A 19171-nucleotide genomic window follows, 5' to 3' on the forward strand; every position below is an offset into this window, starting at 1 on the left:
TGAGAAAGAAGACGGGGGCTGGAGGCCCATTCTCGACCTACGACGACTCAACAAATACATCAAGTTCCAGAAGTTCTGAATGGTCACTCTTCAGCACGTGCTCGGTCAGCTAGAAGAGGGAGATTTTCTGTCGTCATTGGACCTAGAGAATGCGTACTTCCACATCCCAATTCACAAGAGACACCGCAAGTTTCTGCGCTTCGTCGTTCAGGGGAAACATTACCAATTCAAGGCCCTTCCCTTCGGATTGAAGTCGGCCCAAGGGTCTTTACCAAGTCCTGGTGCCAGTGGCGGCGCATCTGCGACTGCAAGGGATCCACATCTACCCTTACTAGGATGACTGGCTCATCCGGGCCAGCTCAAGGAGCATCGCCGTCGACCACACGGCAAGGACCGTCCGCCTACGGACGGATCTGGGGTTCTCTGAATTATGCAAAGTCCTGCTTGACTCCATCGCAGGATGCGCTATTCCTTTGATCCCGGCTGAACACAGTGTCATGCCTGGCATCACCGTCGGAGGAGATGGTGGCGGCCATCCTGGGCAATGGCTGCTCGCTCTGAAGATCGCCACAGTGAGGGCCATCAAGTCGCTGCTTGGCATGATGTCGTCATGCATTTATCTCATCCGACTCGGCAGGCTACAGATGCAGCCACTGCAGGAGTTCCTCGACGCCTGTTGGGTTCAAGTGTCCAGAAGCTTCCAGGACAAGATCGCTCTCGACAAGGGATTCTGTCAGTCGATATGATGGTGGGGCGTGCGCGCACATCTGACCGGAGCCGTGGATTTCCAGGCCCAACCTCATCAGGAGGCGTTAACGACGGACGCCTCCCTTTAGGGATGGGGAGCCCACATCGGAAGTCTTCACGCCAGAGGCCTGTGGCTGCCGTAGGAAAAGACGTTGCATATCAACATTTTTACATCAGGAAACGGGAGGAGGGCAGGTCCTCAGCGCTCTCCAAAGAGGCACAGGACCTATGGCACTGGGCCGTCGCCCAGGGAATGTTTCTTATCCCGTTTCATCTGGCAGGAGTAAAGAACACAGTCGCCAACTCTGAGCACGGAGCTTCGCTCTTGCCATGAGTGGGAACTTCGGCAGCACCTAGTGGAGAACCTGTTCCTCAAATGGGGCAATCCCCAGATCGACTTGTTTGCGACAGTGACGAACACCAAGTGCCAGAGGTTTGCCAGCAGGTTTCCCCAGCAGAGGAGCATGGGGGGCGCATTCTGATTCCCTTGGGAGGGCCTATTTCTGTATGCATTCCCTCCTTTGCCATTATTACTTCGAGTCATCAGTCAACTCAAACATTGCCGGTGCCGCATGATCCTCGTCGCACCAGCTTGGCCGAGACAGATCTGGTACCCGGACCTTCTCAGCATGTCGGCGTCCCCACCAGTCAAGCTGCCAGTGGTCGCGGTTCTTCTTGCCAGGGAAGGCAGTGCCATTCTTCACCACGATCCAGGGTCTCTGAACCTGAAGGCCTGGCTCCTGCAGCGTTAGAATTTGGTGGCTACGATCTCCCGGCGGACTGCAAGGACGTTCTCGCCAAGGCTAGAGCATCGTCTACTTTGAAATTCTACGGACTTAAGTGGAAGAGATGTACTATTTGGTATCGTTCCCAGACGATGGACCCGCTGAGGATTAAGGCTCCTCAGGTACTTCCATATTTGCTGTCGTTGGCCAAGTTGGGGCTGGCCCACGCCTCCAGCAAGGTTCATCTTGCGGCTATCTCCCGCTGCACCAGAGCCCCAGGACGACCATCATTGTGGTCGCACCGTTTGGTCAGTGTAGCCGGCAGTGCTGCGCACATGCGCACCCTCAGACATTTGTCCGGTAGTAGGGCGTACCCCCTCTGGTGGAAGCCCGGTAATAGAATCTTGCGACCACGTGTCCTGGAGGCCGGTAGCTGAAGCAGCCTTGGTACCTGTGCTGATGCTAGGACCTGACCGGTCCCTCCCGCTCAGACGTTTCCTGGAGAAGTAGTCAGCCTTGCGGGGTTTGGATGAAAACAGTGGCCCTACCTTGTGTCTGGCGACAGGAGACCTTCTGAGGAACCTTCTGAAGTGCTCTCTCCACCAAGCTAACCTGTTCTTGAGAACGCAAGGTGTGTGCGTGTCGCAGGCGGTACAACCCTCCCAGCCGTGGTCAGGGCCAAGGCATCAGAAGCAAAGAGCGTGTGGGCCGGACGTAGGGAAAAGCCCCTTGCAGGCTGGACACCTGCTGAAGCTCGTGATGTGGACATGCACTGGGGAGGAGCTTGGCGCCAGAGGACTCTGAACCAAAAACAAAGATACTATCCCGGGGAAGAGCGCCTGGAATTACTAGGCCAAGGCCTAACCCAGGCACGCTGGTAAAAGCGGTCCGACCCCGTCGATGCGGAAAAGAGGACTGAGGGGTGGCTCCGGTGGGCGGAGTGGGGAGAGCATGCTCCCAGGGCCACGCATCTCTAAATTTAAAGGGGAAGATTTCTTCTGGTGAAAAAGGTTCCGTCTCCTGTCTCTAGCGAGGGAGCTCATACAGGATGGAGGAAAGGGGACAGGGTGTGGGAGAATGAACGTGCTACCACAGATTCTCTTTCCTGTTTCAGTCTCTCTCAGTGGTACTCCCAGGCTCTTTCCACGCAGAGGTCAAGCCCGCTCTTCTGGCTTTCGTATGGGAAGGGAAAAGGCCTCGTATTGCCTACAAACCTGATTCTCCCGAAAAGCAGGGGGGGGCATTCCGTACCCAGATATTTATGAGTATTATAGAGAAGCTCAACTCCGGGTGCTATTAGACCATCTGAAGGAATCAGAAAACAAGCAATGGGTCCACCTTGAAAATGGTTACTTCACCCCATTCACGTTGGGAGAATGTCTTTGGGTCCCCCATAAATCACCCTCCCCACCCCCTGCCCAAGGTAGTGCTTGAACATCCGATCCTGGCGGCGTTGTGGGCCCTTTGGAAAAGGAAACCAGACATGTGCCGCATCACCACATGGCCCTCCCCCTTAATCTCCATTTGGGTGCCTCTAATTAGATATCTTATAATAGACTCGATTTGTTTCCAACCGCAATTTGAACAAGGGCTAGTCAGGGTGGGACAAATGTGGAAAGACAGGGTCTTACTGGCCAAGGAGGAGTTAAAAAGCACTCTGCAAGCCCAGCAGATCCAACCATTCTCCAGCATGGGGTCTGGCATGGATTCACATGCTCACGTTCATGTGTTGGGATCCTCGTGCTATTGCTCTCGAGCGTTAGTGCTATTTTTCGCGCTTTTTTCACAAAAACTTCGATTCTTTCGGTCAAAAGAGCCCCAAGCTCCACCGATCCTACATCCGATCAACGGGGACCCGTGTCGGATTCGTCTGCGCCCCTCAAGGGTGAAGATTTCGTCGAGCTACACTTCGGAGGACTCCAGAAGCTTCTCAGGCCCGGTCTCGGAGATGGCCCAGGAGAAGGGAAGCTCGACGCCCGGAAAGCTGTTCAGGGTCTGCCCTGGATGCCAGCTGCAGAACGTCTTTAAGGAGGACGAACACTCTTTCTGCCTTTACTGCCTTCATGAGGACAAGACGCACGTGGAGATGGACTGTGCGTTTTGCGGCAACATGTCGGAACGGACCATGAAGGACCGCCATCAACGTCTCGCCAACTGGCTGGAGGGTAAGAGCCCGTCTGGCGAGAAGAAGAAATCCGAGCGGTCTTCTAAGACCTTTGAGGGCGCCCCGGCGACAGGGGCCCAACATAAGGCCAAGCACCGCGAGTCCGCTGGCACCGGGAGCGCCGAACGGTCGGGCTCTACGGGCGCCAGGCAGGGCGCACCCTCCCCGGCACCATCAACCACGAGCCAACGCTCTGGGTCGGGTAAGAGGAAGGCCGAGCACCCGGCGAAGCTCCTGGAGAGGCCCCGGTCGAGCTCTAAGGCAGAGGAGGAGCGTGGCAGTGCCCCCTCCCTCAAGGATAAGGCGGTGAGCGCACCTAAGGTGGTGAAGGCCTTGATCCATCCGACCAAGCCCTCTATCGAAACGGTCGCGGCGGCCCTGGCTCAGCCTGTGGAGGCTGCACCAGTGGTGGCGACCTCAGGGCCCAGAATCTCCCTGCCTCCTCGGAGGGAGTCTTCTTTTGTGCCCATCGATAGGACCCCCGTGAAACCCTCAGTGGGGAAGAAGAGGGGGGGGCAGGGCGTCGTCGTAGATTCGGCCTCAACCTCAGAAGAGGAGCTGATCGAGGTCTTAAGCCACGGCCTAGGCGTGGAAGAAGGCCAGCCCGTCGGAATGGACCCCGACGCAGGTGACGACGAATTCCCCTCTGCCAGCGCCGCAAGACAACTCGGCGGCCATTTTGTTGGCCATACAGTCCTTATGCTCCGAGATAAGGACGAGGCTACCGTTACCGACGGAGGAACCTCTCCCGTCGGGGGATCCAGAACCGGGACCTTCTGGTGTTCCCCCTACCAAGAAAAGAAGGATCCATCCACCACCTCCTTTTCAACCGTCGCGCCCCGTCCAGCCCTCCTCCCCGTCCACCCGAGGGGATGATACGGGGACTGACACGGCAGCGACGGGTACGGACGACGAGGCATACGACGAGGATATTCCGTCGTCGCCTCCCACCAGGGCTTCTCCGCCCGACGAGATCGGATCTTTCCACTCCATGATCTCCAGGGCTTCCGAGCTTTTCCAACTCTGCCCTGAGGAGAAGAAAAAGGAAGGCTTCCTTTATCAGCGGCGCGAGGCCAAGAGGAAGACGGTCCTCGCAGTGCCTCTGTTGGACGACATTTGGGATGAGGGCCTTTCCCTCCTCAAGAACCCTTCCACGACGCCAGCTAGAAGAGACCGGTACGAGAAAAAGTATCGGGTCCCGGACACGGCCCCCCTATGCCTCCGGGCGCAGCCTACCCCGGATTCCGTCGTCTCCGCGGCAGCCAGGAAGAAAGCGGGGGGGGTGCGGCCTCCACATCGACTTCCCCGCCGGACGGCGAGGGAAAGAAATTGGATGCTATGGGACGTAGAGTCATCTCGTCGGCAGCGACGACGATTAAAGCGGCCAACGCCTTGGCTATCGTGGCTCGCTACGACAGGGAGCTGTGGTACAAGATAGCTCCCCTGCTGAATTTTCTGCCGGACGACAAGAGGGCGGAGGCCCTGGAGATCCTGCAGGAAGGTGAGGTGGCCTCGGACCACGCCATCACCGTGGCGACGGACATCGCCGACACTGGGTTCCGCCAGCTGGGCAACGGCGTTTGCCTTCGACGTCGTGGATGGCTCAAAGCTACGGACTTCCGGCAGGACGTCCAGACCAGAGTCCTGGACATGCCCTTCGACGGGAACAACCTGTTTGGGAAGACAGTGGACGATTCCCTTCAGGCCATCAAGGCGGATACTGAGACGGCCCGGGCCCTTGGAGTTCTGCAGCAACGACGGACGCCCTTTCGGAGCGGCGGAGGCAAGGGCGCCTCCAAAGGTTCCGGCGGCGGTTTCGCTTCCTACCGTCAAGCGGCCCGCTCGTCGTCGCAAGAGGCCTACAGAGGACGAGGCAAGTCTAGCGGACCCCGCCGTCGTCGCCAAGGAGGTCAAGGCGGCAAGGCCGCGTCCAAGCAGGATTGAACCGGCCGTGGGGTCGGGCCCCCACCGAAGCACCCCGGTGGGAGGCCGGCTGGCGGGCTTCGTCAGCGTGTGGGAGTCCATCTCCACCGACCGTTGGGTGCTGGACGCCCTGGCCCGGGGCCACGCGCTCGAGTTTCAAAGAAGGTGCCCGCGCGTCCCCCCCCGTGGCCAGGAAAGAACTTCACGTCCCTCAACTTCTCCTGGAGGTAAAGGCGATGCTCAGAAAGGGCGCCATCAAACTCGTCCCAAAGAGGCTTCGGGGCTCCGGAGTCTACTCGAGATACTTCCTCGTGAAGAAGAAGACGGGAGGATGGCGCCCCATCCTAGACCTGCGACGTCTGAACAAGTTCATCAAGGCGCAGAAGTTCCGGATGGTCACCCTCCAGCACGTCCTGGGTCAGCTGGAGGAAGGAGACTTCCTATCGTCGTTGGATTTGGAGGATGCCTACTTCCACATTCCCATCCTAAAGGGGCACCGAAAATTCCTCAGGTTCGTGGTCCAGGGGCGTCATTACCAGTTCAAAGCCCTTCCCTTCGGACTACGGTCGGCACCCAGGGTATTCACCAAGTGCCTCGCACCGGTGGCGGCGCAGCTGCGCCGCGAGGGGATTCACGTCTACCCCTACCTGGACGACTGGCTCATCCGCGCCAAGACGAGGGAGCTCGCCGTGGTCCACACGGCAAGGACCGTCCAACTCCTCACGGACCTGGGATTCTCCGTGAACTACGCCAAATCCCACCTGGTGCCCGCGCAAGTCGCACTGTTTCTGGGAGCGAGGCTCGACACAGTGTCCCTTCTGGCCTCCCCGTCGGAGGAGAGGACCAGGACCATCTTGGGCAAGGTGCAACGGATGTTGGTGGCCGACGCGGCCAAAGTGAGGTCCATCAAGTCCCTCCTCGGGATGATGTCTTCCTGCATCTACCTCATTCCCATGTGCAGGCTCCGGATGCGCCCGTTGCAAGAATTCCTGGATGCGCGCTGGATCCAGACGACGGGCAGCTTCGAGGAAAGGATCAAGCTCGACGAGAGTTTCCGACGAGCGATACGGTGGTGGGGCACCCGCGCGCATCTGACGGCGGGCATGGACTTCCAGACCCCAGCCCACCAGGAGACTGTGACCACGGATGCCTCCCTGGAAGGGTGGGGAGCGCACACCGAAAATCTGCACGCAAGGGGACTCTGGCTCCCGACGGAGAAGTCCCTGCATATCAACGTCCTGGAGCTCCGTGCAGTGTTTTGGGCCCTCAGGTCCTTCCTTCCGTCCCTCAAGGGCAAGGTGGTGAGGATCTTCACCGACAACACCACCACCATGTTTTACATCAGGAAACAGGGCGGAACCAGGTCCCCAGTGCTGTCCAAGGAGGCGCAGGACCTGTGGCATTGGGCCGTCGCCCAAGGGATTTTTCTGGTGCCGTTTCATCTGGCAGGGATAAAAAACACCATCGCCGACTCACTCAGCAGGGAGCTGCGCTCGTGCCACGAGTGGGAACTACGGCAGGATCTGGTGGATCGCCTCTTCCGACGGTGGGGCACACCCCAGATCGACCTGTTTGCGACGGCGACGAACACCAAGTGCCGGAGGTTCGCCAGCAGGTTTCCCCAGACGAGGAGCATGGGCGATGCTTTCTCGTTCCCCTGGGAGGGCCTGTTCCTCTACGCGTTCCCTCCCTTGCCTCTGCTAATCCGGCTCGTCAACCAGCTCAAGAGGTCACGGTGCAGGATGATCCTCGTCGCACCTGCGTGGCCGAGGCAGATATGGCAAGCCCAGCAGATCCAACCATTACTTTACCTGCAACTAAAGGGTGCACTCACAGACCCACGGTGGAATGGACAACCCCAGAGGCTTCTCACTCCATTTGAAAGCGTACTCAACACACGTGGGTTCTAAAGGGTCAGTCTCAAAACATTACTGCGCCTTTTTGGGAAGGGGGCATCTAACAACTCCACACACACAAGCTAGACAGGAAAAGGACATGGGAGGGAAACCCAGAGGGATGGACTGCAATGCTCAGAGCTGTCTGGAACTCCACAATCTCAGTCCAATAAAAGATGCACAACAGTAGGGTGCTCATGCAATGGCACCTCACCCCTCAGCGATTGGCAAAAATGTACCCTGGAATATTGCCCTATTGTTGGCAGGTTTATGCAGAGATCAGCAATTATTGGCATCAGTGGTGGGACTGCCCCAGTGTTCAAATCTATTGGAAAGAAATCCTGGGTTGGATTCACAACATAGAGGGGATCCGGAGGGCCATGACTGCTCTCCTGGTACTGTTTGGGGTCGAGCAGGTTGAAGAAAAATACCTAGTCCTACCTCATCTCCCCAGGAACATACTCCTAGCAGCTCGAGTGTGTTTAGCCATAAGATGGAAGGGTAGCATACTCCTGACAAAAAAAGAATGGCTATGCAAGGCTAAAGAGATATATAACATGGAAAGCCATACTCCTACGCTAATGGAATCACATAGACACTTTGTGGCTCCCCTTCCTGGGAACGAAATGAACTAGCTCCCTAATGACCTGCCCAAATGTCGCTACCCTAGTGGAGCTTGCCTTTTTATGTACAAACTAGAGGATTTGCCCAAGGCGTAACGATCCTGAACAAAGCTGTATGCTAACTCAAGTGAAGCATGTCCTGCGCTAAATGTTTAATTGCCTGTTTGCCCTTTAAATCCTACACGAAGACGCGGTGGCATCGGACCATGCCATCACGGTAGCCACGGACATCGCCGACACCGGTTTCCGCTAGGTAGGCAACAGCGTTTGCCTTCGGCGGCGTGGTTGGCTTAAGGCCACCAATTTCCGTCAAGACGTCCAGACAAGGGTACTGGACATGCCCTACGACAGGGACAACCTGTTCTGCAAGACGGTGGATGAATCGCTGCAAGCCATCAAGGCAGACACCGAGACGGCCCATGCCTTGGGCACACTCCAACAGCGACGGCCGTCTTTTCGGACCGCTGGAGGCAAGTCCCATGGTGCCTCCAAAGGATTCGGGGGCAACTTCTCGTCATACCGTCAACCATCCCGCTCCTCGGCCCAAGAAGCCTACAGGGGCCGCAGCAAAGCCGGAGGAAATAGTCGTCGTCGCCAAGGCCCCCAAAGTGGGTCGTCCACGACGAAGCAGGAATGTACCGGCCGTGATGTCGGGCCAGCACGCGAGCACCCCGGTGGGAGGCCGGCTGGTCAACTTCGTCAGCGTGTGGAGGTCCATCTCCACCGACCGTTGGGTGCTGGAAGCCCTGGCCCTCGGACACACCCTGGAGTTCCAAAGGAAGTGTCCCCGCGTTCCACCAGTGGCCAGGCAAGAAAACCACGTCCAACAACTGCTTCTAGAGGTACTTGCGGTACTTCCTCGTCGGGGAAAAAGACCGGTGGTTGGCGGCCCATCCTGGATCTCCGCCGCTTCAACAAATCCATCAAGTCCCAGAAGTTCAGGATGGTCACCCTCCAGCACGTGCTGGGGCAGCTGAAGGAAGGGGACTTCCTGTCGTCGTTGGACCTGGAGGATTTTTATTTTCACATACCCATCCATCAATTCAAGGTGTTCGGGTTGAAGTCGGCGCCAAGGGTCTTCACCAAGTGCCTGGTGCCAGTCGCGGCGAGGCTGTGCCTGCAGGGTCCACGTCTACCCCTATCTGGACGATTGGCTCATCCGAGCGAAGTCAAGGCAACTCGACGTCGAGCACACAGCGAAGACCGTCAGCCTACTCACGGAACTGGGTTCATGCAAAGTCCTGCACAGTGTCGCGCCTGGCTTCACCGTCAGAGGACAGGGAAAAGGCCATCCTGGGCAAGGTTCAACAGCTGTTGACCATGGAAGGGGTCAGGGTGAGGTCCATCAAGTCCCTACTCGGCATGATGTCGTCGTGCATCTACCTCGTTTGGCTGTGCAGGCTGCGGATGCGGCCACTGCAACGCCCGTTGGAACCAGGTAACGGGAAGCTTCCAGGACAAGATCACACTCAACGAGTTTCCGTCGAGCGATAAGGTGGTGGGGAGTTTGCGCACATCTGTCAGGTGGCACGGATTTCCAGACCCCACCGCACTAGGAGACGGTCACGATGGACGCCTCCCTGGAAGGATGGGGAGATCACACCGGAAGTCTTCACGCAAGAGGCCTGTGGCTACTGTAGGAGAAAACGCTGCATGTCAATGTGTTGGAGCTGCGGGCAGTGTTTTGGGCCCTCAAGTCTTTCCTTCCGTCCCTCAAGGTGGTGTTGGTCTTCACGGACAATACCACCACAATGTTTTACATCGGGAAGCTGGGAGGGCACCAGATCCCTGGCGCTCTGTCGCACAGGGGATGTTCCTCATCCCCTTTAAACACTGTCGCCGACTCCCTCAGCAGGGAGCTGCGCTCTTGCTGCGAGTGGGAGCTTCGGCAGGACCAAGTGAATCAACTGTTCAGCAGATGGGGCAATCCCATATCAATCTATTTGTGACAGCGACGAACACCAAGTGCCGGAGGTTCGGCAGCAGGTTTCCCCAGCCGGGGAGCATGGTGGACGCATTCTCATTCCCCTGGGACAGCCTGTTTCTATATGCGTTCCCTCTGTTGCCGTTGCTTTTTCGACCAGTCAATCAATTCAGACGGTTCCGGTGCAGTTTGATGCTCGTCGCACTGGTGTGGCCGAGGCAGATCTGGTACACGGGCCATGTCAACATGTCTGTGTCCCCGCCAGTCAAGCTTCCGTTGGTCGCAGATCTTTTCGCCAGGGAGGGAGGCACAATTTTGCACCACGACCCAGGTCTGGCTCCTTCAGTGTTAGAGTTCGGGGGTTACGATCTCCCCGCGGACTGCAAGGAGGTACTTGCCAAGGCCTGAGCATCGTCTACTCCAAGTGCTACGGTCAGAAATGGAAGAGGTTTGCCGTTTGGTGCCATGCCCAGAGGATCGACCCTCTACGAGTCACGGCTCTGCAGGTGCTACCCTATTTGCTGTCGGCCAAAGCAGGACTGGCCCATGCCTCCATCACAGTCGTCGTTATGGTCACCACGTCTGGTTAAGGAGTTTGTCAAAGGACTGTTCCGTTGGTTCCTGCCGGTGAAGGCTCCAGCCCCGGCGTGGGAACTCCATGTGGTGCTGACTAGGCTCATGTGCCCTCCATTCTAACCTTTGCAGACAGATCCACTGAAGTTCTTGTCGTGGAAGACATCGCTCCTCGTGGCTATCACCTCTGCACGACGAGTGGGTGAGATTCAGGCCCTGTCCTGTAAGCCACCTTATTTGACTTTTCACGACACGAGGGTGGTGCAGCGGATGCACCCCTCCTTCATGCCTAAGGTGCCGTCGGACTTCCATCTAAACGAGCCCTTGGTGTTGCCTGTGTTTTTTCCGACACCTTCGTCGCCGGCTGAAAGGACTTTCCACTCGCTGGATGTGGCATGGGAGGAGTCCAGAGTCGGCCAAGCAGTTCTGCGCAAGCTGTTCGCTTGAAGGTGAGCCTGGTGAGGAGGTAAGAGAAGCTTATTTTGAGCTTTGCCTCCTCCCGTGGTTGTGCATGTGTGTACTGCTATGTATTCTTTATTCATGAGCATGTAAATCCATGCCAGACCCCATGCTGGAGAAGGAGCGAGATACTTACCTGTAGCCGTTCTCCAGCATGTGTCTGGCATGGATTCACCTGCAAACCCTCCCTCCTGCCCCTCTGTGGCTCTTCTGTTGGTCCTACTGCCACTTTACATGCTACCAAATCTGAAGATGGCTGCCAGAAAAAAGGCTTAGGTAGCGGGCATTCATTGGCTGGGGGCAGTATGAACCAGAGCTCAGTGATTGGTTGTTAGGAGAAAGACAGTTCAGAAATGAAACTGATTTGTTCTTTACCGAGGATTCCCAGCCTGACGACGGGGAATATTCATTCATGAACATGTGAATCCATTCCAGACCCATGCTGTAGAACAACAGTTACAGGTAACTAACTTGTTCCTTCTGCTCTAACGTTCACTGTTATGCAGATGACACCCATCTCTCCTTCAGGCTCCCCTCAGCCTCTCCTGCCCATTCTCTCATACCAGACTGTCCGCAATTCAGGAATGGTGTGCCTCCAACGATCTCTGCCTTAATGCCAGTTAGACTGATATCCTCCTTATTGGGACACCTAATCCCTCCTTTCCTCTCTCGCTTTGGCGCCCACTCTGGGCCCTCTGCCTGCTCCTTCCTGTGAAGCTAAGAACCTTGGTGTCATCTAGGACTCCACCCTGTCCTTCTCTCCTCACATCTCTGACGTGTCCAAGAAGTCAAACTATCAGCTGCACCTCCTTGTGAGGTGTTCCTCCTTTCCTCACTTTCCCCCAGAAGCTCGCTGTCTCCCGAGTCCTGATCCTCTCTATGCTCGACTACTGCAAGAGCCTCTTTTTAAATCTGCCTGCCTCTACTCTTCGCCCTCTACAACTTATCCAGCACAGGACTGCAAGACTTGTCCCTGGTCTCAAGCCCAGGGACTGTATCTCTCCAGCCCTGAAATCTCTCCACTGGCTCCCTGTGGCTGCAAGGATCAAGTTCAAGACCCTCTGCATCGTCCACAAGGCTTTCACGCGCCTGGGACCAGACTACATCCAACTTTCTCTTCCTAAGCATCTTCCTACTCGAGCCCTCTGCTCATCCACCTCCAACTTTCTGAGGGTCAGACGCTTCTGCATGCAGAGAGTGGGGGTAGATCTCTGTCCTCGGCTGGGGCCTCAGTCTGGAACAGCCTCCCTGCCTCTCTCAAACTTGAGCAGGACCACCTACGATTCGGAAGCAACTCAACCCTTTTTGTTTCCGCTTTCTCTCCCTCGCTGATGTCCATGCGTGCTGCACATACTGGTTACCTGGCCAATTATTGAACTTACAGCACCAGGCTCCTGCACAACCAGTTGCCCTCGCACTGCCTCTGTGCCTCCCAACCACTTAATGGACTTTAGTTGCAAGCCTACAGTCCCCAGACTCTGCATGTATGAGCCACTTCCGAGCAGCACGTACGAGTTACTTGCACTCTCCCATCGCCCTCCCGCTGGAACTCCCCCCAGCCACACTTGCGTGATCTGAATGACACAAGGCCTATTAAGATCGTTGTTTTGTCCTCCCTTTTGTGTACAGGCGCGTTACTAATGACATACCATATCTATCATACCTGAATAACATAGTCTGTTTGAGAAAGAAAATGCTGGTTTATATGTTCCTGAATGCCTGGTTTGTTGGGGATAACATCTAGTTGCATCAAGTTACCAGAGAACATTTATATACTTTCTTTTCTTGTAGGCTGACCAGTGCACAGGACTGCAAGGCTTCCTTATTTTTCACAGCTTTGGAGGAGGAACTGGCTCTGGCTTTGCATCCCTGCTCATGGAGAGGCTTTCTGTTGATTACGGCAAGAAATCTAAGCTAGAGTTTGCCATTTACCCAGCTCCCCAGGTGTCTACTGCGGTTGTTGAACCCTACAACTCCATCCTCACAACACATACCACCCTAGAGCACTCGGATTGCGCTTTCATGGTGGACAATGAAGCCATTTATGATATCTGCCGCCGTAACCTGGACATTGAGCGCCCCACTTACACCAACCTGAACCGATTAATTGGCCAAATTGTGTCTTCCATCACTGCTTCTCTGCGATTTGATGGTGCACTCAATGTCGACCTGACAGAGTTCCAGACAAACCTTGTCCCATACCCACGTATCCATTTCCCACTGGTAACCTATGCACCAGTTATCTCAGCTGAAAAAGCTTACCACGAGCAACTGTCTGTTGCAGAAATAACCAATGCCTGCTTTGAGCCAGCCAATCAAATGGTCAAGTGTGATCCTCGCCATGGCAAGTACATGGCCTGCTGTATGCTGTACAGAGGGGATGTAGTCCCAAAAGATGTCAATGCAGCCATCGCAACAATAAAGACCAAACGTACCATTCAGTTTGTGGATTGGTGCCCAACAGGATTCAAGGTAAATCTTCAATGTATTAATTACTAAAACTCCCTTTGTTTATTCATGATCGTTTCTATTCTCATTTAAGTGTGTGGAAGAACCTACTTCAGTTGATGGTTAATTTGGAAAGTATTCATACTGCTGGGTATGTTGCAGATGCGGTAGTGCACCCTCTTTTAAAGAAGCCCTCGGCCGATCCTTCCTCTCCTTTACTGGGCAAACTCTTGGAAAAGCTGGCCATCTCCCAGCTTAATCTACATACTGAATCTGTTGGTTGCCTCCATGACCACCAGTCTGGCTTCAGAGTTGCCATAAGCACGGAAACTGCTCTCCTGAATATCTGTGAAGACTCGCTCTCCAATCCTGACTCTAATCTCCCTTCTGTCCTTATTCTCCTTGATCTATCCTCTGCTTTTGACACCGTCAACCATGCCGTCCTGCTCAATCTTCTGTGGGACAAGCTTTGTATTACTGATTAGGCCCTGGCCTGGTTGACCTCCTTTCTCACCGACCCTCTCAGGTCCAACTGGGGCCTTTCCTCTCTTCTATCTCTCTGTAATTGTGGTGTTCCCCAGGGGTCTAACATCTCTCCCTGGCTCTTCAACCACTACCTGGCACCTCTTGCCCACCGCATTGCTACTTTCTGCTCCAATTTTCAATGTTATGCGGATGACACTCAGCTCTCTTTCAGGCTCCCCTCAGCCACCTCTGCTTCTTCTCTCATACCACACTGTCTGGCCGCAATTCAGGAATGGTGTGCTGCCAATGATCTCTGCCTTAATGCCAGTAAGACTGAGATCCTCCTCATTTGGACACCCATTCCCTAGTTTCCCCTCTCTCTCTCTCTCTCTCTCTCTCTCTCTCTCTCTCTCTCTCTCTCTCTCTCTCTCTCTCTCTCTTCTCTTTGGCCACCCACTCTGGGCCCTCTTCCTGTGAGGCTAAGAACCTTGGTGTTATCTTCGACTCCACCCTCTCCTTCTCTCCTCACAATCCTGACGTTTCTAAGAAGTCAAACTATCAGCTGCCCCTCTTCAGAGGTATTCTTCCTTTTCTCACTTTCCCCTAGAAGCTCACTGTCTCCAGAGCTCTGGCTCTCTCTAGGCTGGAATATTGCAACAGCCTCTTTCTGATCTTCCTGCCTCTACTCTTCGACGTTTACTACTTATTCAGAACAGGACTGTGAGACTTGTCCTTGGACTCCAGCCCAGGGATTGTATCTCTCCAGCTCTGAAATCTCTTCACTGGCTCCCCGTGGCTGCAAGGATCAACTTCAAGACCCTCTGCTGCCCTCTTCAAGCCACAGGGCTTTCTGGGGCCCAGACAGCTCTACCTCCAACTTTCTCTTCCAAAACACCTTCCTTCTCCAGCTGGGGTCTGGCATGGATTCACATGCTCATGAATATTCCCCATCAGGCTGGCATGGATTCTCATGCTCATGAATATTCCCCATCAGGCTGGGAATCCTCAGTAAAGTAAAAAAATCAATCACTGGTCTCTGGGGGTTATAGGTCATAGTACCGAATCAAAAGGATCAAATGACAAAAGGGTCGAGTCAATTCGACCGAAAAAAAAGGATTGACATTTTTGGGGGGGGGGCTCCCCCCTAAACCCCTGTTTTTGGTGTAAAAACACCCTTTTAAAGCTAAACTAGAGCAAAAAAAAAACATTTTAATTTTTTTTCGATCCTTTGGTTTTCGGTCCAATGCACTCTCACTCACCTTTTGCATTCGATCCTTTTGTTTTCGAAACTTTAACTGGACACCGTCTCTGGGTCATACTGCCCTCAGCCAATGACTGCCCTCTACCTAAGCCCCTCTGGAAGCCATCTTCTGATTTTTACTGCATTTTGTGGTTTTTTCATGAGCCTCAAGCTCTATCGACCGATCATCCGATTAACGGGGACCCGTTTTCGGATTTTCCAGCGCCCCTCAAGGGCTGAATTTCGTCGAGTTAGGATTCCAGAAGATTCTTCGAGGTCTACTCCACGTGGACATTGCTGAGGAGAAGGAAGACTCCTTTGTTCAGGGTTTGCCCAGGATGTGGCCTACGGAACATCTACTTGGACGATGGGCATTCCCTGTGCCTCTATTGCCTACATTCGGACCAAACGCACATGGAGGAAGACTACGTTTTGCAAGGAGATGGTCCTGTGCACCGTGAAGGATCAGCGCAGGCATCTCACTGAGTTGCTCCAGGCCAGGGCCCCTGCTACGGGTGAGTCCCGGCAGCATGCCTCCCCCAGCCACAAGAAGAAAACTGAGCGGTCTTCTAAGACCTTTGGGGGCGCTCCGGCGACGGAGGCTCAACATAAGGCTAAGCAAGGCACCGGTAGCGAGCACAGTGTCTCCAGCACCTTCAACCATGAGCCAATGCTCGGTTCGGCAAAGAAGAGGAAGTCGGGACACCCGGGTAAGTTTCTGGAGAAGTCCCGGATGGGCCAGTTGGAGAAGCCCATGGGGGAGCGGGGCGCTGACCCCCACTCCCCTTCCCCCAGGTGAAAAGCATGGTGGTGTCCCTAGCGAGGGAATCGTCATTTCAACCCATAGAGAAGACACCAAAACCATCTCCCCTGGTCGCAGAGAAGGCAGGGGCATGGTAGTCCTCCTCTGAGGAGGAGCTTCGTCGAGTGCAAGTCCTACAGGAAGGATCCCTATGAGGGAGACGTCGACAGTGGCGATGAGACCGACGAGGAGGAGCAGGCCGCGGAGGAGTTGGAGAACCCTACACCGCTGCCTCCGTTGCTCACACTTCTGCCACCTCAGCAACCACCTCAACCCCCAGTGGATGTTTCGGTGGACATTCTCTAGGCACTCCACGCCTTGGGTTCGGATATTCGGATGAGGGTGCCCCTTCCGCCGACGGAAGATCCCGCGGCACCGGAAGATCCCGCGGCAATGGGGCCATCGGGCACGCCTCCAACCAAGAAAAGGAGAGTTCACCCTCCACCGCCTTGTCACCCGTCGCACTCCTCCCCTCCACCGAGGGAGGATATGGGCACGGCTGATGGCGGCGGGTTAGGAGACCTCCCGTCTCTGCCCGACGAGCTAGGCCCGTTCCATGCCATGATCTCTAGGGCCTCGGACCTGTTTCATCTGACCCCCGAGGAAAAGAAGAAATAGGGTTTCCTGTACCAACGCCTGGAGGCAAAGAGGGAGACCGTGCTGTCGATCCCTCTGTTGGACGACATTTGGGACGAGGGGCTGTCCCTTATGAAGAACTCGGCCCCGGCGAAGAGGGATCGGTACGAAAAGTAGTATAGGGTGCCGGACTCTGCACCCAAGTGTTTGAGGTCCCAGCCTTCCCCCGGATTCAGTGGCCTTGGCGGCGGTGAGGAAGAAATCTGGCTCTAACGCGTCAACGACCTCCTCCGCCCCATCCCCCCCCCGCCCCCTCCGAACAGCGAGGGGAAGAAGTTGGCTGACATTGTAGCTCCCAAGGTGGCACGCAGGCCCAGATGCAAGATTGAAACAGTCAGGACGTCGGGTCCCCACCCATGCACCCTGGCCGGATGGCGGGCTTCGTCAGCGAGTGGAAGATCTCCACCGACCGATGGGTGCTGGACACTCTTGCCCACGGACACATTCTTAAGTTCCATCAAAAGTGTCTGCGGATACCTCTGGTGGCCCGGCAGGAGCAGCCCATCCCTCAGCTCCTACAGGAAGTACGGGCCATGATTTTAAAAAAGGGGGGCGATAGAGCTGGTTCGAATCCGACTACAGGCCTCTAAGGTCTACTCCATATACTTCTTAGTAAAGACCGGCAGCTGGAGGCCCATTAGACCTGCGGCGTCTCAACAAACACCTCAAGTCTCAAACATTCAGGATGGTCACGTTACAGCACGTGCTCGGCCAACTGGAGGAAGGAGACTTCTTGACATTGCTGGACCTGGAGGACGCATACTTCCATGTCCCCATTCATGAGAAGCATTGAAGTTTCCTGGGCTTCGTAGTACAGGGAAGGCACTACCAATTCAAGGCCCTTCCCTTTGGACTGAAGTCTGAGCCCAGGATGTTTACGAAGTGCCTGGCACCAGTGGTGGCCCACCTCTGTCTACAGGGGATACACGTGTACCCGTACCTCGATGACTGGCTCATCCGGGCCAGTTCAAGGAAAGTAGCTGTCGAACACACGGAGAGGACCATCCGGCTGCTGACGGATTTGGGGTTCTTTGTCAACTATCCAAAGTCCTGCTTGATACCATTGCAGACCGCGCTGTTCCTGGGGGCCAGGCTCAACACGGTCTCCTGCCTGGCTGCCCCCTCAGAGGAGATGATAGCGGCCCTGCTCAGCATGATGTCAGTGTGCATCTACCCGATCCGGCTCTGCAAGTTGCGGGTGCAACCCCTTCAAGAATTCCTGGATGCTCAATGGATCCAGGTGTCAGGAAGCTTCGTCGGCAAGATTGCACTCGACAAGGAGTACTGTTGAGCGATACAGTGGGGGGCGTGCGCTCCAACATTGCTGAGTGCACAGGCTTCCAGAGCCCCCTGTACCAGGAAATGGTCACCACTGATGCTTTCCTGGAGGGCTGGGGAGCCCGCACCGGACGTCTCCACGCCAGAGGCCTGTGGCTGCCGTTGGAGGGGGATCTCCACATCAATATCCTGGAGCTGCGGGCAGTGTTTTGGGTCCTCAAGTCGTTCCTTGCGTCCCTCAAGAGCAAAGTGGTGATGGTCTTCACGGAAAACACCACCACAATGTTCTGCATCACGAAGCAGGGGGGCACCAGACCCCCAGCACTCACCAGAGAGGCGCAGGACTTGTGGCACTGGGCCGTCCCCCAAGAGATGTTACTCATCCCTTTTCATCTGGCGGGAGTCAAGAACACCATTGCTGACTCCCTCTGAAGAGGGCTGCCCTCCGGCCACGAGTGGGAATTTTGACAGGATCAAGTGGACTGCTTTTTCCTCAAGTGGGGCAGGCCCCAGATCGATCTGTTTGCGACAACAACATATTCCAAATGCCAGAAATCCGCCAGCAGGTTCCACCAGCCGAGGAGCCTGGGGGGATGCGTTTTCCTTCCTGTTCCTGTACGCGTTCCCCCCCTCCTGCTGCGAGTCATCAATCAACTAACGGTGCTGATGCATAACGACCCAGGATCGCTGAACCTTAAGGCTTGGCTCCTGCAGCCTTAGAGTTCGGAGGGTACGAGTTGTTGGCGGACTGTAGGGAGGTCCTTTCCAGGGCCAGAGCATCGTTTCACTACGTGGTGCCGGTCACGGAAGATCAACCCTCTGAGGGTCACGGCCCAGCAGATTCTGCCGTCCTTGGCCAAGGCGGGGCTGGCGCAAGCCTTTATCAAGGTGCATCTGGGCGCTGTCTCCCACTACACGAGGTCTCCTGGACGGTCTTCTCTTTGGTCCCACTGTCTTGTCAAGGAGTTCATCAAAGGACTGTTTCGATAGTTCCCGCCGGTGAAGGTGCCTGCCCTGATGAGGCTGATGGGGGCCCCCTTCGAGCCTATGTATCAGGCCCCTCTAAAATTCCTATCCTACAAAACGGCTTTCCTCGTGGCCATCACATCCACCAGGAGGGTGGGTGAGATCCAGGCCCTATCCTGCAAACAGCCGTATATGACTTTTCACGACTCAAGAGTGGTGCTGCGGACGCACTCCTCCTTCATGCCAAAGGTTCCATCGGAATTCCACCTCAGCAAGCCTTTGGTGCTGCCTGTGTCCTTCCCG

At 55.5% G+C, this 19171-nt stretch overlaps 1 protein-coding gene across 1 annotated transcript in view; it reads left to right on the forward strand.

The window, feature by feature from the left end:
* The window catches only part of LOC138569520 (tubulin alpha chain, testis-specific), a 204164-nt gene that overhangs the window by 173699 nt on the left and 11294 nt on the right, over positions 1 to 19171 (forward strand). The window contains exon 5 of the mRNA XM_069647569.1: positions 12825 to 13505. Within this exon, the coding sequence (XP_069503670.1) occupies positions 12825 to 13505 (681 nt within the window). The remainder of the gene's footprint in view (positions 1 to 12824; positions 13506 to 19171) is intronic.

This window comes from Ambystoma mexicanum, chromosome 2q (assembly GCF_040938575.1).
Source record: "Ambystoma mexicanum isolate Mex_15411 chromosome 2q, UKY_AmexF1_1, whole genome shotgun sequence".
In the NCBI taxonomy this organism is placed as follows: domain Eukaryota; kingdom Metazoa; phylum Chordata; class Amphibia; order Caudata; family Ambystomatidae; genus Ambystoma; species Ambystoma mexicanum.